Source organism: Mesoplodon bidens, assembly GCF_964165515.1.
Source record: "Mesoplodon bidens genome assembly, chromosome: 15".
Taxonomy (NCBI): domain Eukaryota; kingdom Metazoa; phylum Chordata; class Mammalia; order Artiodactyla; family Ziphiidae; genus Mesoplodon; species Mesoplodon bidens.
In genome coordinates this window covers 76,336,636-76,354,288 of record NC_138171.1, presented here as the reverse complement: position 1 = coordinate 76,354,288, position 17,653 = coordinate 76,336,636, and the positions used below count along the sequence as shown (strand labels likewise).

Here is a 17,653-nt window from a genome sequence, read left to right as displayed (position 1 = left end):
CAATTATTTTCACTTTTGTTTCCATCGTTATCGCTTAGTGCTTCTTAGCAGTGCCAGCTACATCACTGCTGTTTTTACGCTTGCTTCTGCACATCCTAGGCTTAAAATAAAGATATTGTAGTACTGTACTTTATACAGTACTGTGCAGTAAAGTACACGAAAGCACAACCACTTGTAGAGGATGCACATATGTGACAATGTACACCAGACACGTGTACTAACTTACGTGTTTGGATATGTGAACGCACGTTCACATCTTTGGAAGTTTGCAACTTGAAGGGTCCTATGTAGGGGACTTACTGTAATATATAAACATATCATCCCATGACTACAACAGAAAAATAAAACCGTCTAAAGCTATAAACCAGTATTTTAATCTGCATATAAATCCTGCTTAAAACTTGTCCTCCAGTGTTTTGCTTTTCAGCCTTTTAAAAAAATACTTCTAGTAACAGCAAACTCATTATCCCCTCAAGAAGCAATCCAAACCAGTTTCAGAAAGTTCTAATTATTAAAGGAAAAAAAAAAGCCTTCAGCAGCCAAATGATAGACAGGTGTAAGCACTGTGTTAAAAAATTTGGATAGCTTTCAGTGTCAGTCACCTTGATTAAGAGAACTCTGCAAACCACATTAGTGATCCCAGTCGATAAAAAAATTGATATTGAACCTCTACATACCTTGGCATTTGTAAGTCCTCATCCCCTATCCAACATTTGTTTATTCAGCAAATGTGTACCCATTTGGGTAACTCTCTTGTTAATATACTATGAATGACTATGATTCAGTAAGTACATTGTTCAGAATATATTTATTCTACTTTCAACTTGCAGCTCAGATAAATCACCATGACCCAAAGTATTTTTCTAGTTCTTCTGCAGTGGTCATGTTGCCCTAAAAGGTTCTTCAAGCCATTCACTCTCCATGAGTGATATAGCACATGTCCCTATTACCTGACTTCAATTATAGTGTTGGAATCTTACCCAGGCCTTATATGATGATCCCTTTGGAGCAGGATCCAAAATATATCCTTATTTGTCTTGTTCAATGTCATATCAAAGGAGATCATCAAGGTAAGTCTTGAGATATTGCCTTATCAACAATTTGGCTGGCATGATCAATATCCAAGTTTAATCCCCAAGTGACACATGGAGGGGTAAGGAATATTCTAAGCCTCCTTGACATTCCTGACATTGACTGCTACCACTGCCTTCACTCCAGTCCTCTCCATGTCTAATCTGGATGACTGCCGTAGCTTATTGTGCCCTCAGCCTTGCCATATCTCCCATCCCTTCCCACCTGCAGCCAGAATGCTCCTCTTAAATGCACACTGATCATGTCAACTCTGTTGCTTAATTGCCTTGTTACCTTCTCCATAAAACTCAGACTCATTATGGAATACAAAACCTGTGCCAACTTCTCCCACCTCAGCTCTTGTCTCGATCTTTCTATCTTCCAACAATGTGGGATTATCTTTGATCCTGGACAGTGGATGCTCCCTGCTGACTCTCCTCCTCCCTGTCTTTGGCTGAACCCCTCCCTCAGAGTGAAGCCTTACTGTGTAGCCTCCAGGAAGCTTCTTTTCCTGACTCTTTCTCCCCCAGCAGGATAGGTTTGTGTTCTGTCCAACAAGTTCTGTTGCAGACTGAGCTTATCTCAAATGCTAGACCTAATCACTCTGTATTGTCATTGTTTTCTAGTCTGTATCCTCCCCAAACCTGGAGCTCTTGGTGACAAGAGGCTGGGTCTTTTGTATCTATAACATCAGGTTGTAACAGGTAGTTGTCTCCTATTGCAAATTCGTGATGAATGATGGTGATCCAACTCAGAAGTGAATAAAAATTTGGAAAACGTAATCGTGCTTCTGAGGACCATTTTAGGGAATATTTCTTTGAGTGAACTCTGAAGTAGTTGAGTAATGATTGCTTTTAATGGAAGCACTAAAATATGAATAATGGTAACCTCTGATGGGTTTTCCCTGGTTTATGTTTTTGCCTTAATTTTTATATTCTCAGAATTCTCTATAGGGAGCCATATAGGTTACATTTATAATCAAGAATGAAGGTTAAAAAACAGTATATATTATTATTATTTAATTTTATTGAAGTATAGTTGATTTACAATGTTGTGTTAATTTCTGCTGTACAGCAAAGTGAATCAGTTATACATATATATTCTTTTCCATTATGGTTTATCACAGGATATTGAATATAGTTCCCTGTGCTATACAGTAGGACCTTGTTGTTTATCCAAAAAGAACAGTATATATTACTTTGTATTTGTATTGTACCTTTATGGCAAATGTATGCAGAGCAAGATAACTGGAATAAAAAGTCCTCAAGAGGGTAACTGGTTTTCTCTAGGGCTGGAATAATGGGTGACTGTTTTTCTTTTTCTCCTAATTTGAAGGGTTTTTTTTCTGTATGATTATGTATTCCTTTTATAAGAAAAATTATTAAAAATAAATATAAAAATTAAATAAATGACATGATGATTGAAAATATGAGCAAATAATCAAACTACTGCTTATCAATAGATCACTGAATTTAACAAATCAACTTATTGTCAAGGCATTTAGCTATTATTTAGAGAACCCATGGAAAATAATATAAATATTGCAGTCTTTTAAAATGGAGGAAAATATGACTCTGGAAATCATAACTGGAAAATTTGTTTTAGACCTTTTGGAAGTTAAGCATATCATTGGTTTGGGAGCAGAACCTCAGTCCAGTTATGAATTATAGAGGTGGCTTTTAATGGAACATAACTATCCATTTCTGTTGCCAAATCAATTATCCTTTAGTACACAATACACCGGAGATTAAAGTCCCACACATTCAGCAAAATATTTACTGTGAAGCAGTGTAAATAGATTTAGTCGTAATTTATACAGGTGCATATTTATAGGTAGAACATAAATGTTTGAAAAAATGGCAATGAGAGAAAGGAAGAACCAACGTTATTTTAGAATATTATTTCCTTTGAGTTTCTTCTTTAATTCCTTATGCTTTGCATTTATTATGTGTTAAAACTCAACACTCCTCCAATATTTATAAACCAGGTTAGCTTTCCCTCACTTGATTTGGTAAGAGCTGAGTAAATCAGTTACATGTGGTTATTTATTAAAAAGAAGATTAGATACAGTTTTTGTCATCACTATTTCACTTTTGTGAGCAAAGTAATGTTAAGTTCTTAGAGGTTCTTTTATATCACCAATTATCACGAGATGAAAATTTGATTTACTAACTTGTTGATTAATAATTTTCATGTATAAGTAAAGGTCAGAGTTGATACTTCTAAAGGTAGCTTGTGTCATTCAATCCTGATCTGAAAATTAAATCCTGAAAGCTACACAAATGCAAATATTTAGACAGAGAAGGCCAGTAATACTTAAATGAAAGATGGAAACATATGTGTATTTAGCACATTATAGTGTGACAGATAGTAAGCAGAGCAATTGCCTACAATATATTATCCCATTGAGTCCTCACCACAAACCTACAGATAAGTCTATTAGTCAGGGTAGTCAACAGTCTGTAATCTCAGCTGTTTATAAACCACCATATCCACTGACAGGCAGCTCTGGACCCTGTTTCATCTCTCCTTGGCTGACAGCGTAGCCAGCAGCAGCAGAGAGAGAAAGAGACCTAGGAAGTCTCAAACCTGCAACTCAAAGCTCGAGCCTGGAAATGGCAAACATCACTTCTGCTCCCAACTCATTGTTCACAGCTAATCACCTGGCACCACCCAACCACAAGGGGGCAGAGCAGGGAATGCAACCCCACAGTGTATCCAGAAGTGGAAGGAACAGGCAATGTTTGGTGAATAGCACTAATCACTACTATAGTAAATTTGTGCCCCTATTTTACACACAAAGAAACAGAGGGAAGTCAAATAACTTGTCAAGTCACATAGCTAGTAAGTGAAAGAGTTAAGATGTTATTAAAGAACCAAGCATGAAGTGAACAGTGTTTTTATGGCAAATTCTGAGCCTACCAATTCTATGTCACATAGAAAGACACAGGAATATTAGAGAGTGAACAGGGATTAGCAGATTTCCCTTGCTTTCACTTTTGTGAACTTGAAATCCTTTGGCTATATTTCCAGCTGCCTACCTCAAAAGCTAGAGATCAAAAGTATTGCCTTTCTGTTACCAGAGCTGAGTTCCTTATGAAATGTTATGGCCCTTGGAGTTCTTCGGATAATTTATTGAAGATAAAGAGAAATGTGACTTGAAATCCCTTGGAAGATGTTAGGAATGTGAAGCCAAATGAACCTCAGGAAGAGGAAGTACTGTCAATCCAACTTGCCTCAGTGGTGTGCATTCTTCATGAAGATGAATTATAGACAGGGCTGGTGCATGCACAGCTGTAGGGGGCACTGCTCACATAGTATTCTATGTTGATGCTGCCTCCTGGACTTATGAAATGCATTGGTCAAAGAAAATCTTTCTTCCTAGGAGGCAAATGTCATACTTTTCCTCCATTTCAGCTCCTCTACTCGGTAGTATTTCACTACTTATGAGTAGCTGTTGGGAGAGAATACATTATCAGTAAAGTCTTGAGGAGTCTACAAAGTTTGAGTTTCCATTGAGGGTTCAGCCAATGGAAACTCTTCCTATCATTTTCCTTTTAGCATTTGACATCTTGTGATCTACAGCACTTGCTTGTAGGTACTAAAGAATCTCTACTTCCCTAGATATTCCAGCACCAAATAAACAGCAAATTTACATTGCTTCTACATAACACCCAGAAATGGTCTCTGCCTTGCTGTACGTTAATACTCTGGGGTGCTTTCAAAAATCCCCTTGGGACTTCCCTGGGAATCCAGTGGTTAAGACTTTGCCTTTGCCTTCACTGCAGCTATGGCCAGTCAGTCGCAGGGCATCCAGCAGCTGCTCCAGGCCGAGAAGCGGGCCGCCGAGTAGGTGTGCAAGGCTCGCAAGTGAAAGAACCGGAGGTTGAAGCAGGCCAAAGAAGAAGCCCAGGCTGAAATTGAACAGTACCGCCTGCAGAGGGAGAAGGAGTTCAAGGCCAAGGAAGCTGTGTCTCTGGGATCCCACAGTAGTTGCAGCACTGAAGTGCAGGAGGACACCCAGGAGAAGATGACCATCCTTCAGACCTACTTCCGGCAGAACAGGGATGAAGTCCTGGATAACCTCTTGGCCTTTGTCTGTGACATCCGGCCAGAAATCCATGAGAATTACCACATAAATGGAGGGGAAGAGAAAAAGCACTGTGCCGTGGATTGGCATTTTAGATGCCTTCATAGAATATGAGGCTTTAACAAGGCTTGGGTTATATTCTTGTGAAAAGGCATTAAATTATGTCTGTATATTTAAAAAAAAGAAACAAAACATTTTTTTAAAGATCCCGCAACATGTGGGATCCTCCTGGACCGGGGAACGAACCCATGTCTCCTGCATCGGCAGGCGAACTCTCAACCACTGCACCACCAGGGGGTAGGGGGTGCAAGTTCAATCATTGATTGCAGAGCTAAGATCCCACAAGCTTTGGGGCCAAAAACCAAAACATAAAACAGAAGCAGTGATCCACCAGAGGGCAGACAGCAGAAGCAAGAAGAACTAATAACCTGCAGCCTGTGGAACAACAAAAAAGAAACATTCACAGACAGATAGACAAGATGAAAAGGCAGAGGGCTACATACCAGATGAAGGAACAAGATGAAACCCCAGGAAAACAACTAAATGAAGTGGAGATAGGCAGCCTTCCAGAAAAAGAATTCAGAATAATGAGAGTGAAGATGATCCAGGACCCTGGAAAAAGAATGGAGGTAAAGAACAAGAAGATGCAAGAAATGTTTAATAAAGACCTAGAAGAATTAAAGAACAAACAAACAGAGATGAACAATACAATAACTGAAATGAAAACTACACTAGAAGGAATCAATAGTAGAATACCTGAGGCAGAAGAACGGATAAGTGACCTGGAAGACAGAATGGTGGAATTCACTGCTGCAAAAGAGAATAAAGAAAAAAGAATAAAAAGAAATGAATACAGCATAAGAGACATCTGGGACAACATTAAATGCAATAACATTCACATTATAGGGGTGAGAAGAGAGAGAGAAAGGACTCAAGAAAATATTTGAAGAGATTACAGTTGGAAACTTCCCTAACATAGGAAAGGAAATAGCCACCCAAGTCCAGAAAGTGCAGAGAGTCTCATACAAGATAAACCCAAGGAGAAACACGCCAAGACACATAGGAATCAAACTGGCAAAAACAAAAGACAAATAAAAATTATTGAAAACATCAAGGGAAAAAGGAAAAGTAACATACAGGGGAACTCCCATAAGGTTAACAGCTGATTTCTCAGCAGAAATTCTACAAGCCAGAAGGGAGTGGCAAGATATACTTAAAGTGATAAAAGGAAAGACCCTACAACCAAGATTACTCTACCCTGCAAGGATCTCATTCAGATTCCATGGAGAAATCAATAGCTTTAGAGACAAGCAAAAGCTAAGAGAATTCAGCACCACCAAATCAGCTTTACAACAAATGCTAAAGGAACTTCTCTATGTGGGAAACTCAAGAGAAGAAAAGGAATTACAAAAACAAACCCAAAACAATTAAGAAAATGTTCATAGGAAAATACATATTGATAATTACCTTAAATGTGACTGGATTAAATGCTCCAACCAAAAGACACAGGCTTGCTGAATGTATACAAAATCAAGACCCATATATATGCTGTCTACAGGAGACCCACTTAAGACCTAGGGACACATACAGACTGAAAGTAAGGGGATGGAAAAAGATATTCCATGCAAATGGAAATCAAAAGAAAGCTGGAGTAGCAATACTCATATCAGATAAAATAGACTTTAAAATAAAGACTGTTATTAGAGATAAGGAGGGACACTACATAATGATCAAAGGATCAATCAAAGAAGAAGATATAACAATTATAAATATATATGCACCCAACATAGGAGCACCTCAATACATAAGGCAACTGCTAACAGCTATAAAAGAGGAAATCAACAGTAACACAATAATAGTGGGAGACTTTAACACACCACTTAAACCAATGGACAGATCATCCAAAATGAAAAGAAATATGGAAACAGAAGCTTTAAATGACACAATAGACCAGATAGATTTAATTGATATTTAAAGGACATTCCATCCAAAAATAGCATATTACAGTTTCTTCTCCAGTGCACACAGAACATTCTCCAGGATACATAACATCTTTGGTCACAAATCAAGCCTCAGTAAATTTAAGAAAATTGAGATAATATCAAGAATCTTTTCTGACCACAACACTATGAGATTAGAAATGAATTACAGGGAAAAAAATGTAAAAAACACAAAAACATGGAGGCTAAACAATACATTACTAAATAAGAAAGAGATCACTGAAGAAATCAAAGAGGAAATCAAAATATACCAGAGACAAATGACAATGAAAACACAACGATCTAAAACTCATGGGTTGCAGCAAAAGCAATTCTAAGAGGGAAGTTTATAACTATACAAGCCTACCTCAAGAAGCAAAAAAAATCTCAAATAAGCAATCTAACCTTACACCTAAAGGAACTAGAGAAAGAAGAACAAACAAAACCCAAAGTTAGCAGAAGGAAAGAAATCATAAGATCAGAGTAGAAATAAATGAAATACAGACAAAGAAAACAATAACAAAGATCAATAAAACTAAAAGCGGGTTCTTTGAGAAGATAAACAACATTGATAAACCATTAGCCAGACTCATCAGGAAAAAGAGGGAGAGGACTCAAATCAATAAAATTAGAAATGAAAAAGGAGAAGTTACAAGAGACACCACCAAAATATAAAACATCCTAAGAGACTACTACAAGCAACTCTATGCCAATAAAATGGACAACCTGGAAGAAATGGAAAAATTCTTAGAAAAGTATAAGCTTCCAAGACTGAACCAGGAAGAAATAGAAAATATGAACAGACCAATCACGAGTAATGAAATTGAAACTGTGATGAAAAATATTCCAACAAACAAAAGTCCAGGACCAGATGGCTTCACAGGTGAATTCTATCAAACATTTAGAGAAGAGCTAACACTCATCCTTCTCAAACTCTTCCAAAAAAGTGCAGAGGAAGGAACACTCCCAAACTCCTTCTATGAGGCCATCATCCCCCTGATACCAAAACCAGACAAAAGATACTACATAAAAAGAAAATTACAGACCAATATCACTGATGAATATAAATGCAAAAATCCTCAACAAAATAGTAGCAAACAGAATCCAACAACACATTAAAAGGATCATACACCATGATCAGGTGGGAATTATCCCAGTGATGAAAGGATTCTTCAATATACGCAAATCAATCAATGTGATACACCATATTAACAAACTGAAGAATAAAAACCATATGATCATCTCAATAGATGCAGAAAAAGCTTTTGACAAAATTCAACACCCATTTATGATAAAAACTATCCAGAAAGCGGGCATAGAGGGAACCTACCTCAACACAGTAAAGGCCATATATGACAAACCCATAGCAAACATCATTCTCAATGGTGAAAAACTGAAAGCATTTCCTCTAAGATCAGGAACAGGACAAGGATGTCCACTCTCGCCACTATTATTCAACATAGTTTTGGAAGTCCTAGCCACAGCAAACAGAGAAGAAAAAGAAATAAAAAAATACAAATTGGAAAAGAAGGAGTAAAACTGTCACTGTTTGCAGATGACATGATACCATATATAGAGAATCCTAAAGATGCCACCAGAAAACTACTAGAGATAATCAATGAATTTGGTAAAGTTGCAGGATACAAAATTAATGCACAGAAATCTCCTGCATTCCTATACACTAATGATGCAAAATCTGAAAGAGAAATTAAGGATACACTCCCATTTACCACTGCAACAAAAAGAATAAAATACCCAGGAATAAACCTACCTAGGGAGACAAAAGACCCATATGCAGAAAACTATAAGACACTGATGAGGGAAATTAAAGATGATACCAACAGATGGAGAGATATACCATGTTCTTGGAATCAAGGAATCAATTTTGTGAAAATGACTATACTACCCAAAGCAATCTACAGATTCAATGCAATCCCTATCAAATTACCAATGGCATTTTTTACAGAACTAGAACAAAAAATGTTAAAATTTGTATGGAAACACAAAAGACCCCGAATAGCCAAAACAATCTTGAGAAAGAAAAACAGAGCTGGAGGAATCAGGCTCCCTGGTTTCAGACTATACTACAAAGTGACAGTAATCAACACAATATGGTACTGGCACAAAAATGGAAATATAGATCAATGGAACAAGATAGAAAGCCCAGAGATAAAACCACACACCTATGGTCAACTAATCTATGACAAAGGAGGCAAGGATATACAATGGAGAAAAGACAGTCTCTTCAATAAATGGTGCTGGGAAAACTGGACAACTCCATGTAAAACAATGAAATTAGAACACTCCCTAACACCATACACAATAATAAACTCATAATGTATTAGAGACCTAAATGTAAGACCAGAAACTGTAAAACTCTTAGAGGAAAACATAGGAAGAACACACTTTGACATAAATCACAGCAAGATCTTTTTTGATCCACCTCCTATAGTAATGGAAATAAAAACAAAAATAAACAAATGGGACCTAATGAAGCTTCAAAGCTTTTGCACAGCAAAGGAAACCATAAACAAGATGAAAAGACAACCCTCAGAATGGGAGAAAATATTTGCAAGCAAATCAACAAAGGATTAATCTGCAAAATATATAAACAGTTCATGCAGCTCAATATTAAAGAAACAAACAACCCAATCCAAAAATGGGCAGAAGACCTAAATAGACATTTCTCCAAAGAAGACATGCAGATGGAAAGAAGCACATGAAAAGCTGCTCAACATCACTAATTATTAGAGAAATGCAAATCAAAACTACAATGAGGTATCACCTCACACCTGTTAGAATGGGCATCATCAGAAAATCTGAAAACAACAAATGCTGGAGTTGGTGTAGAGAAAAGGGAACCCTCTTGCACTTTTGGTGGGAATGTAAATTAATATAGCCCCTATGGAGAAGAGTATGGAGGTTCCTTAAAAAACTAAAAATAGAATTACCATATGATCCAGCAATCCCACTACTGGGCATATACCCAGAGAAAACCATAAATCAAAAAGACACATGCACCCCAATGTTTATTGCAGCACTATTTACAGTAGCCAGGTCATGGAAGCAACCTAAATGCCCACTGACAGACGAATAGATAAAGGAGATGTGGTACATATATACAGTGGAATATTACTCAGCCATAAAAAGGAACGAAGTTGGGTCATTTGTAGAGATGTGGATGGATGTATAGACTGTCATACAGAGTGAAGTAAGTCAGAAAGGGAAAAACTAATATCGTATATTAATGCATATATGTGGAACCTAGAAAAATGGTACAAATGAACCAGTTTGCAGGGTAGAAATTGAGACACAGATGTAGAGAACAAACATATGGACACCAAAGGGGGAAAGCAGCAGGGGAGTGGTGGTGGTGGTGTGATGAATTGGGCGATTGTGATTGACATGTATACACTGATGTGTATAAAATTGATGACTAATAAGAACCTGGTGTATATAAACAAACAGACAAACAAACAAACAAAACAGAAGCAGTATTCTAACAAATTCCATGAAGAATTAATACAATGGTCCATATAAAAAAAAATCTAAAAATAAAGTAACATTAAAATTCAAAAAAAAAATCCCCTTGTCCATTTTCCACTGTTAGGATCTGATTTAATTAACCTGGGGTAGGGATTGTCTGAGAATATTTTACAAAGCTCCACAGATGGTTCTAACAGTAGCCTAGGTTTAGAACCACAGACCTAGGAAATAGTTAAAAAGTGTCCCAAGACAAGGTTATTACCGAAAAGTTCAATTTATTAGATTAGGAAAATGGGAAAACTGTAACATTGCTCTATCAAAAACAACAACAAAAAAAGATAAATTGTGATAGAGGATTTGATTCCTCAACCTACCAAATTTGGTTTCTGGCCCACAATTTTGCCAAGGTCTACAAGTACTGCCACATTGCCAAATCCATCCTATCACTGGTTCTCAATACTGAACACAGGAATACTCTGGAAATCTTTAAAAATATAGACAGCTATCCATACACAAGCCCAATTAAATAAGAATCATTTTGGGTGGACACCAAAAAATCCAATAAAACCAAAAATCCGGTTTTTAAACATTCACCTGTTGATTCCAAAATGCAGCCAAGGTTAAGAATGATTGTACTACTTTCTTTTCAGTCAATATTGTACTAAACTTCTCAGTAACTTTTGACACCAACTTCTTTCTCCTCCTTGGGAAACTATTATCTTGGCTTCTGTGACTCCACATTTTCCCATTTTCCTCTTTCTTCCAACTTCTCTAACCATTTCCCCACCCCACCCCGCCATTCTCATGTGTCAGCTTCTCTTCTAGATTTCTACATTATGAAAATCATCAAACTTCAGCTCTTGAGGCAGAGTCATCATCCTGGTCTAGTTGATATAATTTATTCCTATGATTCTAAATACCATCATTAAGCCAAAATCTCCCCAATTTATATGTGTAGCCCAGATTAATATTTTTCAGCTTATTTATCCTCTTGGATGTTTTACAGGCATCTTTAACTAAACATTTTCAAACCTGGACTCTTGACCTCAGATGTGTTCCTCTTTAATACCTTCCTTACTCTCACTATATAATGTGATCTCCCCATTTTTACAGGCCAGAAATCTGGGAGGTGTTCTCAATTCTGCTCTCCTCAAACCCCACCCACAAATCCAGACCTTTATCACATCTCATCAAGTGTACCTCCAAATATACTTCAAATACACCTTCTTCTCTATGTGTACACAACTAAATTAGTCATTTCTTGTTGCATAATACATGGTCCTTAAACTTAGTGCCTTAAAACAATGATGAATACTTAATATCTCATATAGTTTTCTTTTTTTAACAACTTTATTGGAGTATAATTGCTTTACAATGTTGTGTTAGTTTCTGCTGTATAACAAAGTGAATCAGCTATATTGTATACATATATCCCCATAGCACTGCCCTCTTTCGCTTCCCTCCCACCCTCCCTATCCCACCCCTCTAGGTGGACACAAAGCACCGAGCTGATCTCCCTGTGCTATGCAGCTGCTTCACACTAGCTATCTATCTTACATTTGGTGGTGTATATATGTCAATACTACTCTCTCACTTTGTCACAGCTTACCCTTCCCCCTGCCCGTGTCCTCAAGTCCAATCCCTACATCTGTGCCTTTATTACTGTCCTGCCTCTAGGTTCATCAGAACCCATTTTTTTCTTTTGGATTCCATATATATGTTAGCATACAGTATTTGTTTTTCTCTTTCTGACTTACTTCATCCTGTATGACCAACTCTAGGTCCATCCACTTCACTACAAATTATTCAGTTCCGTTTCTTTTTTATGGCTGAGTAATATTCCATTGTATATATGTGCCACATCGTCTTTATCCATTCATCTGTTGATGAACACTTAGGTTACTTCCATGTCCTGGCTATTGTAAATAGTGCTGCAATGAAAAATGTGTACATGTCCCATTTTGAATTATGGTTTTCTCAGGGTATATGTCCAGTAGTGGGATTGCTGGGTCATATGGTAGTTCTATTTTTAGTTTTTTAAGGAACCTCCATACTGTTATCCATAGTGGCTGTATCAATTTACATTCTTACCAACAGTGCAAGAGGGTTCCCTTTTCTCCATAGCCTCTCCAGGATTTATCGTTTGTAGATTTTTTGATGATGGCCATTCTGACCAGTGTGAGGTGATACCTCATTGTAGTTTTGATTTGCATTTCTCTAATGGTTAGTGATGTTGAGCATCCTTTCATGGGTTTGTTGGTAATCTGTATATCTTCTTTGGAGAAATATCTATTTAGGTCTTCTGTCCATTTTTGGATTGGGTTTTTTGTGCTTTTTGATATTGAGCTGCATGAGCTGCTTGTATATTTTGGAGATTAATCCTTTGTCAGTTGCTTCATTTGCAAATATTTTCGCCCATTCTGAGGGTTGTCTTTTCATCTTGTTTATGGTTTCCTTTGCTGTGCAAAATGTTTGAAGTTTTATTAGGTCCCATTTGTTTATTTTTGTTTTTATTTCCCTTTCTCTAGGAGGTGGGTCAAAAGGATCTTGCTGTGATTTATGTCATAGAGTGTTCTTCCTATGTTTTCCTCTAAGAGTTTTATAGTGTCTGGCCTTACATTTAGGTCTTTAATCCATTTCAGGTTTATTTATTTTGTCAGCTGTACATCCCATCTTACCCTCTGAAAAGAAAAAGTCTTGTAAGGTCATTTTCAAAGAGCTTTTGAGACTACTTCTTTCTTGTTTATTTGCCAATCATTCACAAGAAGTGAAGGTATTGAGATTTTTATACATCTTGGGGTCTGGAGTGGAGTTGAGACTCAACTAGGAGAGCAATGGGGTAAGGAAGCCCGTCTATGGGTGGTCACTGATTAGAAGCTTCACAGAACTAGCTATGTTTTGAGTGGAAAAATGGAAAGCTAATATAGTCCAGTAAAAGGAAACAAAGAAACACTCTAAAGAACAGATGCAGCAACTCAGGGTTATAACAGTCAGGGATGAGTTAGCACAAGAGCAAACATCTCTCTACACGTGACTAAGCACTAAAAGAGCACATGCATAATTTTTAGTCTGTATAATGACTAATTTTTAAATAATTTAAGTTTAGATGATGTTATATTTTCAACATAGCAGGAAAATCCCTGGAGGGGTTGGTAAAGCAATCATGGATTTGGGGAAATGATGATCTTCTATTTGATTCTGCTGATTCCTCCACCCTCCTAGGAATTTCCTTGACTTTGGTAACACTACAGTTCCTGGTACTTCTCAATATCCTTTGCAGGGCTTTCCTTTTAGTATTAGGACTCTTAATGTAATAGGGAAGAATAAATCTGACTCCATATTAGATCTGTTTCTTTTACTTTAACCTTTGTATTCCACTGCTTTTGCTACAAATTAAGAACGTTGCCTATAGCCTAAAATATAAAGGAGAGCCCATTCTCAAGGCTCTGACCTTTAAGGTGATAACACTTTTCCATCCAAATAGAGATTAAAAAGTTGCAGAACAGAAAGTAACATTTGTCTTGTTGGAGGTTTACAGGGACATCATGACCTGACCTATGTGGACAGCTGCAAGAATAAAGGATTCCTACACCAAGAAGTTTGCAAAAGGCCATCCTACTCCTCTCTCACCTTGCCTTTAAAAATGCCTTGCTGAAACCCTTTGGGAAGTTTGGGGCTTTCTGGGGCATGAGCCACCTGCTCTCCTCTCATGGCCCTGCAGTGAACCTTCTTCTGCTCCAAACTCCAATCTTGAGTATTGTTTGGCCTCACTGTGTGTCGGGCACAGGAACATGCATTCAGTAACATGAACACTAACCAATTTAATCAAAAGAGAATGTGACAGGTCCTAAAACTTAGAGTTTCAAGGGATAGACTGAGCAAGCCTGGATCTGAGACGTGAGAACTGTTCTCTCTCCCTCTGCTGTGCTTGCTGGCACTATCCTCTGGCTCTTTGCTCTCTCAGCTCTGCTTTCGTTTGTGTGAACTCCAACTGCAACAGGGAAGAGCCAACTCTGACTACATGTTGGATCTGTTTCTTTTACTTTAACCTTTGCTTCCCGGTTGCTTTTGTTCACTAAAAGATACCGTCTGTACACAATGGTCTGCCTCGGGGAGCCCTGCCCCTCTGTCTGAATGTTAAACCAGAGTGCCTTTGTTCAGGGAAACATCTGGACCCTGTCCACCTGTGGATAGCTACAAAAAAGAAGAACTTAACACATCCCCTCCCTGAGGCTGGTCATTCCAGGGGATATTTGTAAAACTTATGGCCTTTTTACTTTACTTCCTCATCTCCTCCCCCTCTCTGTGCTATAAAAGAAACTGGCATCCAAACCCTGATACGATGGTTATTTAGAGACATTAGTCCGCCATCTTCTCAGTCTGCTAGCTTTCCAAATAAAGCCGTATTCCTTGCCTCAACACCTCGTCTCCAATTTATTGGCCTGTCGTGCTGTGAGCAGAGCGAGCTTGGACTTGGTAACACAACCGCAGCTGGAATGTCCCCACAAGGTAGCGAAACTGTCCACCGACAGCTCCAGGTTTACATCCTGCTGGAATCCTAAGTAAAAAGTGAACCTCTTCTCCAGTTGGTCCAGTAAAAACCCGACTTGAGCCCTCAGTGAACTTGGCTTTGGCCTCTTCCCCTGCCAAAATTTCTATTTAAGGTTCTAGTCACACTGCCTTTTTTTCAGTCTTTGCTGAATTGGGTCTTTCCTGAAAAATGCTGTTCTTTCTACCAGACTCTTCCCTTCCGTAAGGGCCAACTTAATTTCTTCCTCATCCTTCAGATCTCACGTAAAATGCTATTTCATCAGTGTGATTTTTCTGATTCCAGAGCACATACTGTAAGTTTACATGTTGTGTAAGGAAAGGGTTAACCTTGCACCTATACTGGGTAGTGCTGTGCTTACCTCCTGGGATGTCTAGAAGTCTGGTCAAGGGAAGGTTGAAATATACTAACTCCAACTTCATAATGTTCTGTTTAAAGTTCAAAATTCCCCTAGAGGCAACATGTATTTTGTCTACACTTTTTAGGTATGTGTAGATTGATAGTTTGTGCCTGATTTAACAGGTTACACAGCCTGGGTTTTTATATAGCCAGTGGTATAAAAAAGCCCTCAATAAATGTGTGCCTGGGCTCACTGTTATCTTGTTAGTGGATAATCTGAAGTGTGCCCTGCCCTGAGCAACTAAGAAGGGACCTACGGAGTTATGCCTAGAAGTCTTAGACCAAAATATGATAGCCTATGCTCTCTGTCCTGCCATATCCTTTGCTTGTATGAGAAACTTCCTTAAGTATATCCTGTGGAATCGTGTGAGTCTTGTGATAATCTCCAATTATCCAACCTTGTGTAATTGTCACATATGTATTTTGTGATTATTCTATTAAAATATGTCTCTCCTACCAACTGAAAGCTCCAGGAAGGCAGGGGTCATGCCTCATTTTGCATTTTATCTTCTCCTTACATGCCGTAGTGCTTGGTACATGGTAAATTAAGATCCAACCAGGGAAGCAGAAACCATTCTGAGTTCTCACAGAAGGGAAGTTAATGCAAAGATTTGGTGGCACAGGTGATAGAAGAGGCCGAGGAGTCAACCAGGACACTGTGAGGTGACCCAGATATTTACAAAAAAAAAAAAAAAATAGGAAGCTGGTACCATCCCTAGGCTAAGGGACAGAGGGAGGAGGTGGTGCCACCAGAGCTCAGAGACCAGGGTCACACAGTGGAAGTTGGAACCAGGGCAGGATATTCAGGTGGGAACTGGAGCTATGGGGGAGACAGACACAGCTACTGCCTGGGATGCAGCCTGAGGCAAAGAGGGAAAAGGAGAACTAGCCTGGCTTCTCTTCTCCTTCCTTTCCACTCCTTTCTCTTACCAGTGTCTGCCATTGTCCCAATCCAGCTGGAAGCCAGATGACACTGAAACAATCTGGCTAGGTCACACTCCGGGGGTGCACCACAGGGGAAGAGAAAGGAACAGCTCCAGGATAATCATTATCAGTGCTCAATAAATATACACTGAATGAATGAATAAAACCAAACTGTGTGCAGAACAAGCATTGCTGGTTGATTCAAAATTCTAGTGCTACCAGCCTTGAAGGGTCTAAATTTATAACAAAAATGCATGTGTGACATAGACCAGAGGTCCATACCCAGGGGAGAATCTGGAGAGACACAGTCAGTCAGCCTGGCTGTTGTCACTTAGTGATGAGTCTGTTTCTGATCAATCCTCCTCCTGGCTGACTTCCTTCTTTAGCTGTGCAACTGATCTCAGAGACACAGCAGTGAGCAGTCCTGAAGAGAGATCTTAGTTCCCTGCCCAGGAACTGAAGCTGGGTAGCCTGGATGAAAAGTAGGAATTCTAGCTGCCAGACCACCAGGGGCTAGAGGCTAGGAGCAAAGTGGCCCTGGCTCTTTCCCCCGTTTGAAAGCAAGAATGTGTCAAGGAGGCAAAAACTGTAAAAACAGGCACAAAGTTTATTATGAGATACAGCACAACATATGGGAGAGCACACAGAGAAGCATTTTGTTTACTTAAGACAGAAGCAAGGCAGAAATACACATCCAGAGAGATAGGGTGTGGGCATCCTCCCTAATGAGGAGGAGTGCAGTAAAGAGGTGATTTAAATCTCTTATATAGGACAGTCCTTCTGGGTCTTTGTTTACATTTGGTCAATTATCTCATTTCTTTTTTCGTACCTGACTGGTCCTAGAACCCTCCCCAAGACGCATGTGCAACTTTTTGCTAAGATGTATCCCACCATAGAGGGCTGTGGGTGCAGGTCCACACTGATTATGAGGTGGGGTCCCCTTCCTTTTTGACCCCCAAGGAGCCTTCCTGCGCATGTGCAGACAGGGAAGTCTTCCTTGATCTCAGGAGCGGGCACCTTATCTCTTTACTTTAGCAGAGCTCAGCTTCTGCCACTAGCTTTGTCCTTGGAGTGTCTGGGTGAGAACAAAGCTTCAGTTTCACCCCACTTGACAAACACCATCTGTCCGGCCCAGGGGCCCATCTATCTCCTACC

General features: G+C 38.8%; 1 protein-coding gene across 1 annotated transcript; it reads left to right on the top strand.

The window, feature by feature from the left end:
* Positions 1–4,861: 4,861 nt before the first annotated feature.
* Positions 4,862–5,338, top strand: LOC308629073 (V-type proton ATPase subunit G 1-like; the record flags this gene model as incomplete). The annotated part of the gene is given in 3 exon segments (XM_081256515.1): positions 4,862–4,921; positions 4,925–4,942; positions 4,946–5,338. Coding segments are annotated over 3 exon segments (408 nt in total). The 3' UTR covers positions 5,276–5,338.
* Between the last annotated feature and the right edge of the window lie 12,315 nt (positions 5,339–17,653).